The sequence below is a fragment of the Rhipicephalus microplus genome, chromosome 4, assembly GCF_043290135.1.
Source record: "Rhipicephalus microplus isolate Deutch F79 chromosome 4, USDA_Rmic, whole genome shotgun sequence".
Lineage (NCBI taxonomy): Eukaryota > Metazoa > Arthropoda > Arachnida > Ixodida > Ixodidae > Rhipicephalus > Rhipicephalus microplus.
In genome coordinates this window covers 56743308-56762248 of record NC_134703.1, presented here as the reverse complement: position 1 = coordinate 56762248, position 18941 = coordinate 56743308, and the positions used below count along the sequence as shown (strand labels likewise).

General features: G+C 47.3%; 1 protein-coding gene and 1 long non-coding RNA gene across 2 annotated transcripts in view; one reads left to right on the top strand and one right to left on the bottom strand.

Moving 5' to 3' along the window:
* Positions 1–18941, top strand: part of LOC119172659 (neuronal acetylcholine receptor subunit alpha-10) — a 339242-nt gene that overhangs the window by 261571 nt on the left and 58730 nt on the right. The window contains exon 4 of the mRNA XM_075892797.1: positions 12933–13107. Within this exon, the coding sequence (XP_075748912.1) occupies positions 13020–13107 (88 nt within the window). The 5' untranslated portion in view covers positions 12933–13019. The remainder of the gene's footprint in view (positions 1–12932; positions 13108–18941) is intronic.
* LOC142814279 (uncharacterized) overlaps positions 1–18941 on the bottom strand; it is a 39974-nt gene that overhangs the window by 11485 nt on the left and 9548 nt on the right. The window lies entirely within an intron of this gene.

Here is an 18941-nt window from a genome sequence, read left to right as displayed (position 1 = left end):
TCTTATATCCCCAGCTTGCATGCCTGGCATTAAAGTCCCCAACTATGAATAATAAATTCCCTAACGCCAGCTTTGCTGTCTCTTAAAAGAGCTTGTCGAACGTTGCTCTCTTTTGTCTTGGGGGACTATAGATAAGTATGAAGTCGCTCTTTCCATGGCTCCCTTTGTAGGTTATTTCAGTTATGATATGCGGGATATCCGCCTCTTCAATGGGCTGATGACAAATTGCTGTAATTGAGTTATCGACTAATGTAGCAACTTTCCATTCTGCGTCCCCGGTACTATAAGTTTCGTAGCCCCGTAATTTTGGTAGTGTTCCGGCTTCCTGGACTGCTAAGGTGGCTTTTGTTGCGACGCCACCAACTGCAACAGTTGCCCCCTTTTCCGCCGGAAACCACTCTCTCTCTCTCTCTCTCTCTTGAACTCTCTCTCTTTATTGACCAAAGTGGAGTGCGTAGTCGAAAATTTCATCTTAGCGAAGCCCGTAACTAGCATTAAAGCACAATGTTGGTTATCACAGTGTTGGTTATACACGCAGGCAGACTTTTCTAACATGAGAAATTCTATCGCATAAACTCGCCCAACAGTTACCGAGTTACCGTTAATCATAGCATTGATTCAGCATTAAGCTTCAGCAGCCTCGGATAATGTTCCCAGAGTACGCGTGTGTGAAATCTTAGAAACACCGTATGCGAGGTCGATAAATAAGACTGTCCTCACAGCCACGAGGTGGCTACAGATGCTGGCGCAGTGAGCAACGCCAGTTGTGCAACGCGCGTACCTATTTCAGGGGCATGAGACGAGACTCCAGTGGTAGACGTCGGCTTTAGCGAGCACACAGGAAGTTTCCAAAAAAGCGCACGCTAAGTTAGCCCACAAGAGGTTAGCGTACGATGGATGCGCAGTGGCCGCAGACGCTAACGCAAAGCTTCGCTTACGTTATTTTAAAACTCCTTATTAAATGACCGATACTTTACATTTACGGCCTCGACAAAACCACACACGTAGATTCTTATCAAAAGCGTTAGCGCACTTAGTGCGAGCACACGGTGCTTGCGTGCCAGCAGTGGCCAGCGGATACTTCAACCGCTATCTTCAACCACCGAGTTAAGCGTCGATGCCTCGTTCATACCGCTTCACCATTCGTACTACAAATGCGCCGTCGAAGCTACTACATTACAGTTAGACTTCGGCAGAGCCGGCACGGTTAGCGTACCTCGATCTTCCACATATAATCGCTATCTCGATACTAAAAACAAAACAAAAAACAAGCAAATTCGATATGAACGCTGGCGATCCATTGCCCTAGGCAGCAATGAATAGTGGTGGTTTCTGGCAATGAACTAAACAGAACGCTCGACCAGTGTCGAGACAAAAAAAAATTGGAGCCGGTTGGTGGAAACCTTGATAGAAAAGCCGTGGAACTTTCCACGGCACGTGGCTGAATGAGTGGTCGCCGGCTACAGCTGGTGAATAAATGGAACCTTTTCAGGATTCCCTGAACGTTCTAGCACGTTCTTCTTCGTTGAACTTGATTTTATCTGCTTGAAAAAAAGTCTAAAAACCACACCAATTAGTCAAGTTCAGTTTCGCGCTTTTTATTGTGGTTTGAAAAAAAAGCGTGCACTCAGTTTAACCTAGTTTCGTTTCCCTTTATTGTGAATCTGTTTAAAGGGGAGTTCCACAATGGTTTCCGTGATGCGATGAAAACTGGCCGTGGTGTCGGAGTCAGATCACGAATGTCAGAGTTTGTTCGTAGATAGATAGATAGATAGATAGATAGATAGATAGATAGATAGATAGATAGATAGATAGATAGATAGATAGATAGATAGATAGATAGATAGATAGATAGATAGATAGATAGATAGATAGATAGATAGATAGATAGATAGATAGATAGATAGATAGATAGATAGATAGATAGATAGATAGATAGATAGATAGATAGATAGATAGATAGATAGATAGATAGATAGATAGATAGATAGATAGATAGATAGATAGATAGATAGATAGATAGATAGATAGATAGATAGATAGATAGATAGATAGATAGATAGATAGATAGATAGATAGATAGATAGATAGATAGATAGATAGATAGATAGATAGATAGATAGATAGATAGATAGATAGATAGATAGATAGATAGATAGATAGATAGATAGATAGATAGATAGATAGATAGATAGATAGATAGATAGATAGATAGATAGATAGATAGATAGATAGATAGATAGATAGATAGATAGATAGATAGATAGATAGATAGATAGATAGATAGATAGATAGATAGATAGATAGATAGATAGATAGATAGATAGATAGATAGATAGATAGATAGATAGATAGATAGATGTTCGGACAAAGCAGCAATTCGGGCTTTCCTTCAAAAACCCCATTGAAATGCGCGCGAAGTATAAATACGGTATCCTGAATGTTGTTAGCAGCAGGGTTCAGGTGAAAGTCTTAGTCTATGATTCGTTGCTATACTGAGCACGTTCGACATTGGTAGCCTGAGTACTCCGCGCGCGTTAATCTAACTGTTGTCTCGGGCAAACGCTATGATCCATTTGGCGCAGCGATCTTTTTTTTTTCTTTGTCCCCACGAGCCCTTCGTTAATTTCTTGTGAAGAAGATAATGGCCACACTACGCGCTTTCAATGAAGCAACGATATCGTTATCGTACAAGACAAACAAATGCCTAGAAATGCGTTTTTTTTTTTAACACAGCCTTCTCCAATTTCGTCGTACTGTACGTGCATGAAGTATTTGCGCCTGTACGTTGCGCCTCGTCCGGAGGCACCGCAAGCACTTCTCTCGTCTCGCCTGCGCAGAGAGGATTTTCGTTTCGCGTTAGCTTGTTTCGAAAGAGTGCAGCAAGCGCCCGTGGACGGTGCAACATAATCCCGCATTTCCGAGAGAACCGAGCATCTGCGAACATGTTATGTACGCACGGGCGTCAATATTCTCCACTCCACATAATCCCGCCAGAATTTCGTGCGTGGAGGAAGATGTTTCTTCGACGATGGATCGACGGCTGCGCTACAACGACGCACGCGTACTCGACAGCACGCGAGAAGCTTCGGAGCCACCTTTCACTTATCTGTTACTAAAAACACCGAGACACTTCTTCCTCCGGACAAACAAGGCTGCAGAAAGCCTGTGAGAACACGTTTAGTAATGCAAAAAAAGGGAGGTCCTAAACAATAGGTCCAACAGCATCACCGCCTCTTTTAAGCGAGCAACAACGCAGGGTCACGGTAGGAACTTAGTATACATCCAAGATGGCCTTTGTCTAACTGTCTCTCTCTCTCTCTCTTTTTCTCAAGAAAGACACGTTTTCTTCAATTTATTTATCTGTCTATCTGTCTATCTATCTATCTATCTATTTATCTATCTATCTATCTATCTATCTATTTCTCAACATATCTCGCCCTCTTTCTAAAGGATACTATATTCTCTTTTTTTGTCCTCCCATCTCCTTCTCTCATCTTTCTTTCTCTCTCCCTTTTTCTCTTTCTCTGTTTATCTATCTATCTATCTATCTATCTATCATTTGTCTCTCTCTTTCTCACCACATCTCACCCTCTTTCCAAAGGAAACTGCATATCCTCCTTTTTTTCTTTCCTCCCGCCTCCTCCACTGCGCTCTCGATTTCTCTCTCCCTTTCTCCCTCATTCTGTTTTACTATCTATCTATCTATCATCTGTCTGTCTGTCTGTCTGTCTGTCTGTCTGTCTGTCTCTTCCTCAATCTAGCTCTCTCTTTCTCACTCTAAAAGAAATTGTATATTCTTTCTCTCGCTGCTCTCTCTCTCTCTTTCATCCTCTTGCTATCTCTCTCGGAATATTTCACTCTCTTTCTAGCTGAAATCGGGCAAAATACAGAGTGCAGATCTCGCGCACACCTGTTCCGCATTACTGATTTATTTTTAAACACATTACGGAACTCGGAGTTGCGAGCCACCTCTATCCACTCTTCAAACGCATCTCGCGCAAGCGCCACCGACTCGCTTTCTGTTTTGCGAAACCATGACAGGGACCGTCCGTTCGAACGGGCGTGAGAACTGCACCACCTGCTCGTGGATTCCGGTGTGCGTGCAGGGCTCGGGAGCAGAACGTGAAGCTCGCACGCTTGGAGCGAGGCTTCCAGCAACCCCCGCCTACTTACACTCGCGTGCTGCGGAGGAGCAACCCCGCTGCTTGTAGCCGAGGAAAGTAATGGAATTGTCCTCGCGACGACTGTGAGAGTTTTTCTGCACGGTATGCATTTTTTTCTTCACTGCAAGCCATGCCATTCTTTATAATTTATTTTATATCTCTCTATCTCTATCCTCTTTTCGACCCTTATTTCCCCACCGGGGAGACGACGACGAAGTGTCTCTTCATAGAACGTTTCTGCTTTCGGCTCCGAGCATTGTTATCAAGTTTTTCGCTTTCTACGGGAGACGCTGCTCCCTGCCCCAAGGCGACGGACGCGGAGTCATCCACTGGTCCGCCCAGCCAGAGGTCTGCTATGGCGAGCTCCTCGGTAAATCAGCGCGCCTGGCCCAGAACCAGTGAGGCCAACGGTGATAGTCACTGCATCATGGCTGTGGACGTGGAGCCTTCTGCGGCTATGTCCGACCATAGACCACCTTTGGCAAGCTCGTCGCGGAAACGAAGCACCTGTTCGAGCACCAGCGAGGACACGGAACTGTACTCGGCCACTGGCGACGACTCGTCGGATGACGACTTCGAGACCGTGAGAAGCAGGAAGGCCAAAAGAAGAAGTATCAAGTCGTCCTCACCAGCAGGGACATTAACGTCTCAGTCAAAAGGAGAATGCTGGCCGCACACCATCCTCTTCATGCCCGAGGACTCCACCATCAGCCTTCGAGCAGTAAACAGGCAAGCTCTCTCTATGTACTTTGAGGGGGTAGCACCAAACGACATTAAGGATATCCGGGTGAACACGCGGAAGAATATTCTAGCTGTGGACACAATGACTGCCAGCGCCATAGACAAGCTTCGCAGAGTATCAGATTTGGGAGGCATCAAAGTACGACCGGTTATTCCAATGGACGGTGCCTGCACGGCGGGAGTAATCTACGACATTGATTTGGCCATAGCAAACTCGGACCTCCCAACTCTCATAAAACCAGCGAACGAAGGAGTTCTCATCGCGAATGTACTTCGCCTCGGAAACACCCGATGTGTAAAGATAATGTTCAAAGGAGATTCCATTCCGTCGCATGTCAAAGTGGGACACTTCCGACATCCTGTTCGACCATTTGTCCCTAAACCACTCCAGTGCCATAACTGCATGAAAATTGGTCACATCAAGAGTGTATGTACAAACACCACAGTATGCCCCCGATGCGCTGAGCCGCACACTGCAGACGCATGTCGGGCAACAAGTCTGAAGTGCAGAAACTGTGATGGTCCGCATGATGCTGCATCCAAGGAATGCCCTCGGATTAAGAAGGAAATCGCCATTATCAAACAAATGGTTAGGGACAATTCAACCCACAGAGAGGCTGCTGAAAGGGTACGGCGGCGACGTAGTCGCCGACGGAGGCGTGGAGGACAGAGTGTTCCGCATAACCCATTTCCTCCGAGCACGAGTGAAGTAGTAAGCACGAAGCGAAAAGAAGTGGAGAAGCTCACACCTGCGGATGAGTGGCCTACGCTTCCGTGTACACAGCCTGCAAAGGAGCCTCCTGCGAGGCCTCGCCGCCCTACACCTTCCACCGAGTTTACTTCCGTTGAGGATGTGTCAAGGGTCGATCGACAGATCATCCCGATGTTACGATCCCTCGTCGCTGTCATGGCAGACATACTAAGAAGCCTGGGAACTCCAACCGCTCGAAGCGGGTTACAGGTGTTGGACGCGCTGAGCCCAGTCCTCGCCTCCCTCGCGTAGAGTCATGGCAGGAGATCAACAATCGTTCCGCAAAGACGTCAGAGAAGCATCAGTCATCCAGTGGAACGCAAGAGGACTTAGATCACGGATTTCCGATTTTCGTCAGTACGTGTTTTCTAACCTTTTCCCAATCATCGTAATATGTGAACCGAAATTATCAAACCCGATCAGGCTATCTGGCTACGAATCAATCCCGTCCAAAACCCGAAACGAAAGCAGCAAGGTCATTGTGTATATTCGTCGGGAGCTTACCTACATCATTCAACCTGTGTCGCCTCATGATGAGAACCAATATGTTTGCCTGACTGTGAAGCAGAAAACCCTCACCTTCACATTAATAGGTGTCTACTTATCTCCCTCAGCCCGTTTTGATTGCCAAAGACTGGATGACATTCTTTCGAGCGTCCCGGATCCGTGGATAATTATAGGAGACTTCAACGCCCACCACCCAATCTGGGGAAGTTCAAAAGTCAATACCACGGGCCGGAGGCTGGCTTCATTTGTATCGACTCATGAACTGTCTCTACTTAATGATGGGAGCCCTACATTTCTGCGAGGATCAACGTACAGCAGCTGTTTGGACTTGACGTTCGTGTCACGTCGCTTCGCCACAAGCGTTAAGTGGTTTTTAGACATCGAGACACATGGTAGCGATCACATCCCCAGTTATCTCACCATCGAAGGCTTTGCTAGCGACCACCCGCCGAAAACCGTACGGAAGATCGATCTTTCAGCATTCAAAACCAACATTGAACACGCTTGTGAAAAAGGCTTAACCTCTGACATTGAGCAAGCGATCAAACAAGCAGCGCAGAGTGCGATGCGCACGCTGGCATATTCTTCAAGGCCCTCAGAAACGGACATGGAGTTAGAGCGACTCCGTGCGACTCGTCGGCGTGCGGAGCGTAGATATCGACGCACAAAATCCATTCAAGATCTACGGATGGCCAGGCGCATGCAAAAGAAGATCCAGCGTCGTATAGACAAACTGGAGTTTCAACGGTGGGCGAAATTTTGCGCGAGTCTAGACCCTCGCAAACCGCTTTCTCAAATATGGCGAACCGTGCGAGGCCTACGCACATTTCCCCAACAACGTTTTCCGTTTAAAGCCTTGGCCCTTTTCCAAAATAGAAGGGATATCGAGGTAGCGGAAGATTTTTGTAGGAAGATTGCGGGCCCACCAAATTGCACAGAAGCCCTTACTGCTCATTACACGCCACATTCACTTGACCCGCACCTGGACCTGCCTTTTTCAATGGAAGAACTGAATGTGGCTCTTGCTTCATGCAATCGATTGTCATCGCCTGGGCCGGATGGAATATCATACCGCCTATTATGCAATCTCGGTGATCGAGCACGAAGTGCTTTGCTGGAAGTATTCAATGAGTCTTGGAGAGATGGAACGGTCCCCAGAGAGTGGAAAACAAGCCGGTTGGTTGCACTTCTCAAACCTGGAAAATCGCCTCTAGAGCTGACATCATACCGCCCAATAGCGCTGGCTAGTTGCGTAGGGAAGCTGATGGAGCGAATGATCCTTGCCAGACTCGAGTGGTTCCTAGAACGCCATAGAATATATCCAGACGCCATGGCCGGTTTTCGTCGTCTTCGGAGCTCCATTGACAATGTCATTGACCTGGTGACCTACGTACAACACCAGAAAATGAGCAGACGGTTATCTGTCGCACTATTTTTAGATGTCAAAGGAGCATATGACAATGTTTCTCACGAAGCCATACTTGACGCCCTCGAGTCAGTTGGTTTGGGTGGGCGAGTGTACCGCTGGATCCAATGCTACCTACATATGAGATCATTGTTTATGCAAACTGATGATGGGCCGACTTCTGAACATTATACACACTGTGATGTTCCTCAAGGTGGTGTATTGAGCCCCACACTGTTCAACCTGGTTCTGATCGGTCTCGTTGAACGCATACCAGATTCCGTGCAGATATCTCTCTATGCAGATGATATTTGTGCCTGGACATCAGGTGTAACACGTCCTCAGGTACGTGCGAGACTCCAGAAAGCAGCGAATTCAATATCGGCGTACCTTAGAGAACAAGGCCTCGAGATTTCTCCTGAGAAATCGGCGCTGGTCGCGTTCACGCGGAAGGCAATGACGTCATATCCCATCGCCATCAATGGACACAGTGTCTGCTACGCCAGGACCCACAGGTTTTTGGGGGTCACGATCGATCGAAATCTCTGCTGGAGTCCCCATGTGGCCACTCTAAAGAAGCGCCTAACGGCCATCGCACAACTTTTCAAGTTCCTCGGAGGCAAAACGTGGGGCACATCAGTGCACGCGATGTTGCATTTGTACAAAACGCTGTTTCTGGGGTACCTGCGGTATAGCTTGCCGGTTCTGACGAACGCTTGCAAAAGCAGTATACGCACAATAGAAAACGCCCAGGGCCAGGCACTCAGAGTTTGTCTTGGATTACCACGCTGTACATCAACAGCGGAAACCATCGCAATCGCCAAAGATCATCCGGCCACAGTGCACATTACTTTGGAGGTGCTTAGAGCTCATATTAGGCACCTTGCTCGCGCCCCTGCCCACCACCTAGCTTCGCTTCCAGAAGATCGACCGAGTGCCTCCTTCTGTAAGAGAGTATTGACTTTCCGTGAGTGCCTTCCAACAGTCTACACACCTCCGGAACGGATACTAACACCTCCTTGGTGCTTGGACCGACCAAAACTGCGCTTGACAGTGCCGGGGATTCGCAAGAAGGCGGAGCTCTCGGCGCCAGCTTTAAAGCAGATGATTCTACTCATGCTACACGAAGAATACAAAGATCATGTCAAACTTTACACGGACGGCTCGACAACTGTTGGAGGATCTGCAGGAGCTGTGATCTTCCCAGCAAGAGCCGAAACCATCCAGTTCAGAACGTCACACAAGACGACATCGACAGCCGTGGAGCTCGCGGCACTCCGCAGCGCACTCCGCAGGATTGACCAAGAGACACCACAAAAATGGAGCATTTTTACTGATTCGAAACCAGCTCTCCAATGTCTACACAATACTCTACGTCGTGGACCTCAAGATCAATTGGCGCTCGAAATACGACAACTGTACCATCACCTAATAGACGAAGGACATGACATATCTTTTCAGTGGTTACCAGGCCATTGCGGCATCATCGGTAACGAGCATGCCGACAATGCAGCTAAGAATGCTCACGAAAATGTAGTGATGGAACCTATTCCACTATCAAGAAGCGACGCAGCAGCAAAGATTAATACGCTTGCGCAGGATGTCGCAAGGTCTATGCGGAATACGCCCGGTTTTCTCCACACCCGTCTTCACCGCCTGGACCCATGCCTACGACTTACTATTCCATCTGGCCTACCCCGATCCGAGACGACCCTTCTCTGCCGTATGTGGCTTGGGGTGTCTTTCACGAACGCTTTTGCCTGCCGCATCGGAATGAGAGACAGCGCTACATGCGACCATTGCGACAATGACGAAACAATTGAACATATTTTATGTCAGTGCCCCCAGTACAGCTCTCAGCGACAGTCCCTCTCAGCAGTGTTTGCTCGCCTCGACGACCAGCCATTTTCTGAGCAGTCAATCTTGGAATGTCGGAAAGATCGAGCTTCACGCCAGAAAGCAACGAAGGCGCTGATGAAGTTTCTGCGAGCGACCCGCCTCGTAGAACGATTGTGACACTACTGTGTGCGAGTGTGTGTATGTGTGTTTGTGCTTCTCTTCCTCCCTTTCCCCTTACCCTTTCCCCAGTGCAGGGTAGCAAACCGGATATGTTTTCTGGTTAACCTCCCTGCCTTTCCGCATTAAAATTTTCTCTCTCTCTATTTCCCCACCTTTGTACAGGGTAGCCAACCAGTTCTTCTAGGTGAAACTCTCTGTTTCTTCCTTTTATTTATTTACTTTCTCTCTCTCTCTCTCTCTCTCTCTCTCTCTCTCAAGCCATGCTTTTTTTTCTTCCACTTCCTTGCTCGTCTAACGGAGACGTGCGTCTCGAGTTTCGAAGCCTTAAGCGACTGCTTAGAAGGCCTATGCGGAGCGCTATCAATTTCGGGCTCGCCATCTCACGTTGCCGTCGGATGGTACGTTCTTGACTGACGCTCGAGCAAGGACCGTTCGACGCTGCTTTCTAGGGTTACCGTGTTTGCTATGTGGCGTCCGCGAGTATTGAAACTTGCGCAAGTTGCGTCTCCGTCTCTGTTTGCGCAGCTGTGGACCTTGCCTCCGTTGGCGCAGTCGGCGACAACGTGTCGGCAGCGGCAGCTGAGGCATTATAGTAGCGCAGATTACGAAACGCAATAACAGTGCGGCTGAATAAACAGTCTACCGCCACTCTAGATTTCCCAGGGTGATTCTTGACAAAATGTGGAATTGGCTACGTTCACTTTTTTTTTTTGTTAAGCTCATGGAGTTATTTCATGCTGACCGACGCAAATGTTTGTCTCACTCATGCTGTCTCGATCAGCGTTCGCGAGTCCTACGCGAAAGCAACGCTGGGGATATAGGATGTTGCAACTGAATCGTGCTTACAACACAGAATTTGTGGTCAATCGAACAATCAATGAGTCAGTTTTGTTATTACCACACAATACGATTATGAAGTAAAAGGGGGATTGCTTCATCGTGTCTCAACTCTGCTCTGACGGCTCTGACCAAGTTGTGTGCTCATAAGGTCAGCTGTAGCTTAAACTACCAAGTTTCCCGCCTTTTAGTATCGGGGTCCCCACCCTCCTTCCTTGTTGGCATGGCATCCTCTCTTCTTAAGCAGAATGGTGCTCCACACTGCGTTTTTCCAAAGCAGAGGCTCAACAAGCATGTTATGTTGCCATATATTCGCATCATTTCTCACAACGTTAGGAGGGTATGATTAAAGCACGGCGTGAACCTCATCTACACGGCACCCCTGAGAGGGAGTGAGATTGACTTTATCAAACATACCCCAAGGAGGCTGAGAAGGGGCCATTCCCCTTCTCAGACGAAGGCAGACGAAGGCAGACGAAGGCTTGTAGCGATGTCCCGGGCCCTCTGGACCGCCTGTAGTTGCTGCTTGTATTCGTTGCTCTTGAGGGCTTCCTGCCAAGCCTCTTGGGTATTTAGTTGTGCTGCGCTGTGGGTAAGGCACAGCCAAAGCATGCGTTCGAAATTGCAATAGGGATGGTTGCAAAGGGAGCATGTGGGTGGTGTGTTGGGGTCGACTCTGTGTAAGGTGGATGGTGTTATGTACGTACGTGTTTGCAATCTTCTTAGAGTTAGATTTTGTGCCTTGTTAAGCTTTGGGTGTGGAGCTGGGAAGGCACGTCTTTGTCCCCGGTAATGTGAAGTGATCTCGTAAAAGTCGCACGTTCGTGTGCTCTCACCACAACTCAAACAAAAAAATAAGACAGCGTGCGAAACAAACATAAGCAGCCCGTATCCCAGGCAAACATAAGTTCCCCTTGCTACGGAAGTGGTTTACAAGAGTTCACTCGGTTGCGGAAACGCTTGCATCAGCCAAACGGGCCGATGTCTTAATGGTAAATTAAGGAAGCACTTGAGTACGATCAAGGCTGAGAATGACGGGGCGCACTTTCCCGCGCATTGCGGGAAGGGCGCTTGCACAGCACTCTTCGAAGACGTTGACGCCGTCAGTCATGTAAAAGGGTAGGCGTCAGAGAGAGATTTAAGAGGCGGACCACTGTAGTAGCAGACACGTGCGCCCCGCCGCGGTGGTCTAGTGGCTAAGGTACTCGGCTGCTGACCCGCAGGGCGCGGGTTCGAATCCCGGCCGCGGCGGCTGCATTTCCGATGGAGGCGAAAATGTTGTAGGCCCGTGTGCTCAGATTTGGGTGCACGTTAAAGAACCCCAGGTGGTCTAAATTTCCGGAGCCCTCCACTACGGCGTCTCTCATAATCATATAGTGGTTTTGGGACGTTAAACCCCACATATCAATCAAGCAGACACGTGCACCAGAGCACCTTTGGTGCACTTGGCGATGAAAGAGTCAGAATTCCTTCACAGCAGTTAAATGTTTGAACTTAATAAATGTGCCCCACCCTTCTTCAAAATATAATATTGTTACCGGGTCTGCTGGCGTTTCATAACAACTTTTTTTGTGACAGCGTCTGTTGGCAATGCGCCTGCGCATAAGCCTTCTTGGCGTGAAGCTTCTTTCAAATAAATTCAGTTGCAATTGAACGTCCTTTCTGTCCTTTTCTTAACCGAATTCCGCGCTCCCCTAAGCGAAATTTCAGACGTCATCGCTCTGCGTAAGGCTCACTCATACGTATCAGTTGCTTCGCGAATGTTATCATCAGCCCTGCTGCTGTGATCGGATTACATGCGCGACGCCAAGTGTGGGGCACATGTTAGAGCTTAATTATGTGATAACTAGAGATTACGCTGATACGTGCGATTAGAATATGGTACTACGCCTCCCCCCCCCCCACCTTTTTTTTAGGGGCGATGCTCCTTAGGGGGTGGGTCGTTCCCTTGTAACTGTATGTTGTAGTAGCCACTTCTAGTTAGTTTTAAACATTGCTCAGTAGATGGCGTTGTGTGTATAGGTTCTTGGAAATATCACTAGATGGCGTTAGCGGTTTTTGTATATTAAGAAATTCACAACATATTCGCAGAGTAAATGATGGTGAGTGGGGCGAAGCGTCTGTCCGTCTGTCTGTCTGTCCATCTATCCATCCATCCGTCCGTCCATACTATATGCGCTCTAGTGTGATAGGGGCGTACGGATGGATGGACAGACAGACAGGCAGACGTATGGACGGACGGACGGACGGAACAACGGATGGACAGACAGACAGACAGACAGACAGACAGACAGACAGACAAACAGACAGACAGACAGACAAACAGACAGACAGACAGACAGACAGACAGGCAGACAGACAGACAGACAGACAGACAGACGCTTCACCCTACTCATCATCATTCGCTCCGTGGATATGCTGAAATTTTTTGCACATTCGTTCTTACATTTTTTTCGCAAAGAGCGAAACTTTCTTTTTACCTTTCTGCATTTTTTTTATTTTACAGGTCGAGCCTACATCTACGGGCAGCTGGGTGAAGTGGCGACAGAGAGGAAGCTGATGACGTCATCTGGGGGATGCTGAGGGAGCCAGAATGAAGTTCCCTTTCAGGAGTCCACGGCTGAGCAGCCAGCTCATCAGACCATGGACTGCCGCTGTGCTGTGGCTGTTCCTTTACTTCGGTAAGTCGTTTTAGGGGCGAAGCTTCTTAGGACCTTGCCGTCCGAAGTACCGGCGTCCACAGCGTATCACAACACTTGCAACACAGCTGTGAAAAACACCACCTACGCCGCTAACAAATTGGTTGACAAAATGGGACAATATAAACCACCAAGAAGCACAAACCCTTTATACTAGTCGCCAAATTTAACGTACACATTATAGACTTTAGGACCTAGCATTGCCGTTTAGGCTCACTGAACGCTGTCATGGTGGTTACAAAACCATTGTTATAGGTGGCACATATGTGTGTATGTGAATAAAAAAAGACGAACAAGAATCATGATTGCGACCAAACAATATGCAACTTCTGCAAGCACAAACCCTTTATACTGGTCGGCCACTTCAATATATACGTTATGGGCCCTGGGATTTGCTTCGCCCATTCGTCCTCATTGCGTGGATTTTTATTGTGAATGCGTGGATTTTTACCCGGCATTGCAGTCTCTTCCGGCTGCAATACTTGTTCTGTATTTGCTAGTAGGCAGGTGAACATTCAATACTTGCTGTAAATAAAAGGAAAGTATTAAACGTTGCAAACGGCAACTAGTGATGTAGGTGGCACTTGCTTAACGGTAACAAAAAGGCGTTTGCGGAGCCATCTGTGTTATTTTTAGCCTTCCTCGACTGCGTCTAAAGATACGAATTTAAAATCATGTTGGTCGTCGAAGCTATTAAATCAAATTGTGCATCATGAATTAGTAACAACCCTTATGTTATGGTCTGTTCACGTTCTCTCGCCATCGTGTGGGGTGGTGCTTTTGCGTCTCAATATTGCATTAGAAGCGAAATTCTGCGTGCTAATTTAGAAAGTACATTTCCAGGATTCAGATTATAGCACGCATACCTGCTTCAGGAGAAGGGCGGATGGTGTACGAGCGATCTCCATGACTGGGTACTGCTTTTCTTTAAGCGGTCCTTTTAACTGATTGCGAATTTCGAATACCACGTAGCTCGCTTTTCGGTTAAATGAACCTCAACGAAGGAGGAGGAGGAGGAGGAGGAAAAACTTTATTGTGCGAGTAGATTTGAGTCCTTTACGGACCCTAGGTCACCGTACGGTCATCACATTGCGCACATACTGACGTTATAATTTGAACGAAATTTCCCCAGCTACAAGTACATCATAATCAACTCGTGTGAGCAACTCTGGACACCTAATCAAAAGCTGAAGTTTAAGAACTACTACTCGAAGTTGTGCATTCTCTGAGGAAGTTTGTTTGTTTCACATTTTTAGATGCGGAAGCATCTTATACTCGCGCCTTGTAGTGCGCCGTCCGCGCCGTCCGCACCGCTTCTCGAACATTCGACAGCTGACGCGCGCGCATGCGCCGTCGCGCCGTCGCCCACTCTTCCACCATCTGTGCATCCCTTCCTCCTCTACACACCGCACGCGCTTCACTCCTCCACCATCTGTGCACCCTTCCTCCTCTACACACCGCGTTCGACATCTACAATTCTCCTGATTCTCCAGTGGACGCGCATGTGGCGTCGCGCTTCGAGAACATTCAACAGCTGACAGTGCATGCGCCGTCGTGCTGTATATATACTCAAGGTCGGCGCTCGCTCGCTCAGTTGCCGCTCGTCGGTTGGTTTGTACGGCGCGTCGACGTCCAAGGTCGCGGTGAAATGAATTCCAACGAATCCACAAACACAATGATCGACGTCCCTTCGACCAGCGCCGCCCTTTCGCATACGTGTGTACGTGTTCACTCATTTAACACCCCCTCCTACAACCACGTTAACCAATTTAGCCATCGACCCAAGTAAGTCGCAATTTAACACCCCATTTCACAACCACGTTAACCAATTTAGCCATCGACCCAAGTAAGTCGCACTTTAACACCCCGTTAACCAATTATATGGTCCGCATCCTCCTCAGTGTTCCCCCGAGGGAAGCTGCGGGCAATTTTTTTTAGCAAGCGTTTAGTACGAAGGGCTATACTGTGTTGTTTATTTATTGATTGATTTCCAAAGCCTGGACCTCAGGCAAAGTAATACGTGGTATCAAAAATACACATGCAGGATAGCTTCTTGTATGACAGCAAGCGGTGGAACGGTCCTTCCCTGAATCCACCCTGCCATTACCTGGCCTCAACAGCTGCTTTCGTAAACCAAGATCGCGTTCTTCTAAGAAAAATGAATAGATGCATACATATCTCGCACAACAAGTCAAAGAACTACGTTTATAAAATGGTCGCATCTATCTAGCGTTCGCTATTATTAGCCTGCGACATCTGTAATGTTTTTCTTAACGTAGTGTTTAAATATTTAGAAATAATAGTAGCACTAATGAATATCTTAAACTGTATTACTGATTAGGCTTATTCGCATTGCAGAAATATTCCGCGCAGCCACAGAGGAAGAAAGTTCATAATCCGATTTCAATATTTGAACCTTCCGCGACTGAGAGCGAGCCGAAATCGCTAACCGAAGCGAAGCGTAATTTAAGAAACTTTTCGAGGTACCTTGATGCACCGTGATTCGCTTAAGCTGAAGCCCGCCGGCGAATAATTTCTAATGAGGCCCCCTGGAGTTTGTCAGGTCCGTGTCGTTCTCCAAGGGACCTCCGCTAATCTCTAACACGTGCTGCATAATCATCCTGACTAATTTCTTTCCCAGAACTGACCTGGAAAGGGAGAACGGGGTGTCGTGCGCTTCGTACAATATAAGGCGTTAATTTATATCGTCCTCTTTCAAAAAAAAGTCTCTTCAAAAGAGGAATATCATCATTCTTCTGATCATATTGTTCTGATTAGTACAAAAACTCATTCCGGATAAATGAATCGCGGGAAGTTCGTCCATAACTTAGGCTTTTTTTCTAGTGTTGTGACGTTCCTTATTTCAATCATATGAAAAAATATGTGCAACAGCGCTTTCTTTTATGTAGTTCAACTTTTTTTGCACGTGGATGTGTGGGACCATCCGATGCGATTCTGCATAGATTACACGAGGACGAGACTGTTTACAACAGAAGAAAGTCAGCCGATTCCTTTCGCACCTTTGTCGCCAACATGAAGTTTCTGTGCATAAAGTTTCTGTGTGTTGAAGACTACAACAAGGCAAAGTGGAGCTGTAGCCGCGACAGGTGCATTTTTTCTTTACATCTTTGAAACTCGACAGACACAGTAGTGGTTGCTTATGTATGTGAGCTGACTTCAGGCTTCGCCTGCAGAAATACAGGTTTTGGTTAGGTACTGCAACAACGCTATATCTAGATGCTGGTTGTTCACACTATTCCGTAAGTTCCCACGCTTTTCGGAAAGAGTTCTCGAAAGTCAAGCCTGAGCTGTCTGGAGTGTGTCCGCAAGGATTGGGGAGAGGGGTGTAGGTATTTTAAAAACGATGGTCTTTTTTTTTTCTTGGGGGAGCGGGATATTTCAACGCAGGATTTCCGTCGACCAGCCTGCCTGCCTGTCTATCTGTCTGTTCAACTAATTGGCAACAAATCAGCCACCCGGTGAAAATTTAGGCCCGTGCTCAACGTCCGCTCATCTTGATCTGCAGTAGCTCCATCTATATTTGTCAACATTGTCAATCAAAAAGCAAATATTACAGATGCTTTAGGAGCAACGTTAATGCGTACGGATTACGTAGTGTGCTTATTTATTCAGAAAGTCTATAGGTTATAAAGACTGTAGTGTAAATTTTGTCATGATATTTACGATTCTCATCCTCCCTCCAATTCTTCTTTTCCTTATTCTTTGACGCGCATGCGGTCACCTTCTAGACACCTTTCTCTCACCTGCGCTTCTTCCTATACAGCTGAAGCAGCTTGCGCAACCGTCATTCGAGCTCAGCAAATACACACTGGCGACAGTCGCGCAATAGATTCCTCAACTCGTAGAACCATTGTTGTCGGACGGCTTTCCAATGAGAGCACTCGATTGTGTCATATCGGCAGCGGACTCGCCGTACCGCAGAACAAAATGAAAAGCCGCCTTTCCTTTGGGATATCATTTCCAGGGTTTCCATTCACATCGAAACAATATACTCTATTGTTTAGTTCCATCTGAAACAAATGTACTGAGAACAACTGTTTCAAAAGATATTATTATTACCATTTCATGCACAAACATCCATAAGTCTGCAAAGGCCAAGGTGAAATAGTCAGTGATAGACGCAACTTAATTTTATGTCCTTACTGGAGCCAATAGAATCAGGGAGCCAGCGACTGACCCTTCTACAAGCTCCCCTTTTTTCATAGGGTGGCCCCACCTTGAGTCTTGAATGAGTCTTCGGCCAGCCAGACATCACAGAGCTAGTCTTGCGGGTATGCGCCGACCAGCATAGCCATTCTGCTAAGGCGGGGTTATCTTGAATGCAGGATGGGTACTGTGTTAAATGGGTGTGGGTCACTGTGGAACATGTGCAGGTAATTTGGTCGAAGTTGACACAAGCCACGCCCCGCACGCTTCGCATTTAGGTGTACAGACGTCTGGTATAGATGCGACTATACAGCGAAGGTGTCAAATATGTACGTGTCTCCAATAGTCGCCATGTTGTCGACTGTTTTTTTTTTTTGTTAGTAAAGAAGTATGGAGCGAAAATGCTCACAGAGCTGACACCCAAAAGGACACATCACGGAATCTTTGCGGACTTTCTGCATCTCACTTGGTTTTGCATTGCCCGTGATCAGCCCACCAATCACGGAGGCAGTGCAAAGTGATAATGGCATGTGATGATGCCATTGTGTGACGTCTTGCTATGTGACGTCGAGATGAAGTCAGAAATTTTGGGCGGTCTATGCCAACGCGATGACGCGATGTGGTGGCATCATTACTTGACCACCTTTTCGAATCACTCGTGTTGGCACCAACGGTCTATTTTTGTTTTTGATGAAACACCAGAGCCTTTCGCCACTCTGCTACATATAAGAACCAGAAATGTGTAGTAGGCATGTAAACCTGCCCCACCGCTGTGGTCTAGCGGCAAAGCTACTCGGCGGCTGACTCTCGGGCCGCGGGATCGAATTCGGCTGCGACGGCTGCACTTTCAATGGGGGCGAAAATGCTGTAGGCCCGTGCGCTTAGATTTGGGTGCACGTTAAAAAACCTCAAGTGGTCTAAATTTCCGGAGTCCTCCACTGCGGCGTCTCTCATAGTCATATAGTGGTTTTGAGACGTTAACCCCACATATCAATCAGACCATCAAAAAATGTAAAACTAAAGTGCGCGTGCGCGCGCGCGTGTGTGTGTGTGTGTGTGTGTGTGTGTGTGTGTGTGTGTGTGTGTGTGTGTGTGTGTGTGTGTGTGTGTGTGTGTGTGTGTGTGTGTGTGTGTGTGTGTGTGTGTGTGTGTGTGTGTGTGTGTGTGTGTGTGTGTGTGTGTGTGTGTGTGTGTGTGTGTGTGTGTGTGTGTGTGTGTGTGTGTGTGTGTGTGTGTGTGGCTATATTCAGTGCCTTGCTGTCATCATCATCATCATCAGCCTGACTACGTCCACTGCAGGACAAAGGCCTCTCCCATGTTCCGCCAGTTAACCCGGTCCTGTGCCTGCTGCTGCCAATTTATACCCGCAAACTTCTTAATCTCATCTGCCCACCTAACCTTCTGTCTCCCCCTAAGCCGTTTCCCTTCTCTGGGAATCCAGTTAGTTACCCTTAATGACCAGCGGTTATCCTGTCTACGCGCTACATGCCCGGCCCATGTCCATTTCCTCTTCTTTATTTCAACTATGATATCCTTAACCCCCGTTTGTCCCCTAATCCACTCTGCTCTCTTCTTGTCTCTTAAGGTTACACCTACCATTTTTCTTTCCATTGCTCGCTGCGTCGTCCTCAATTTAAGCTGAACCCTCT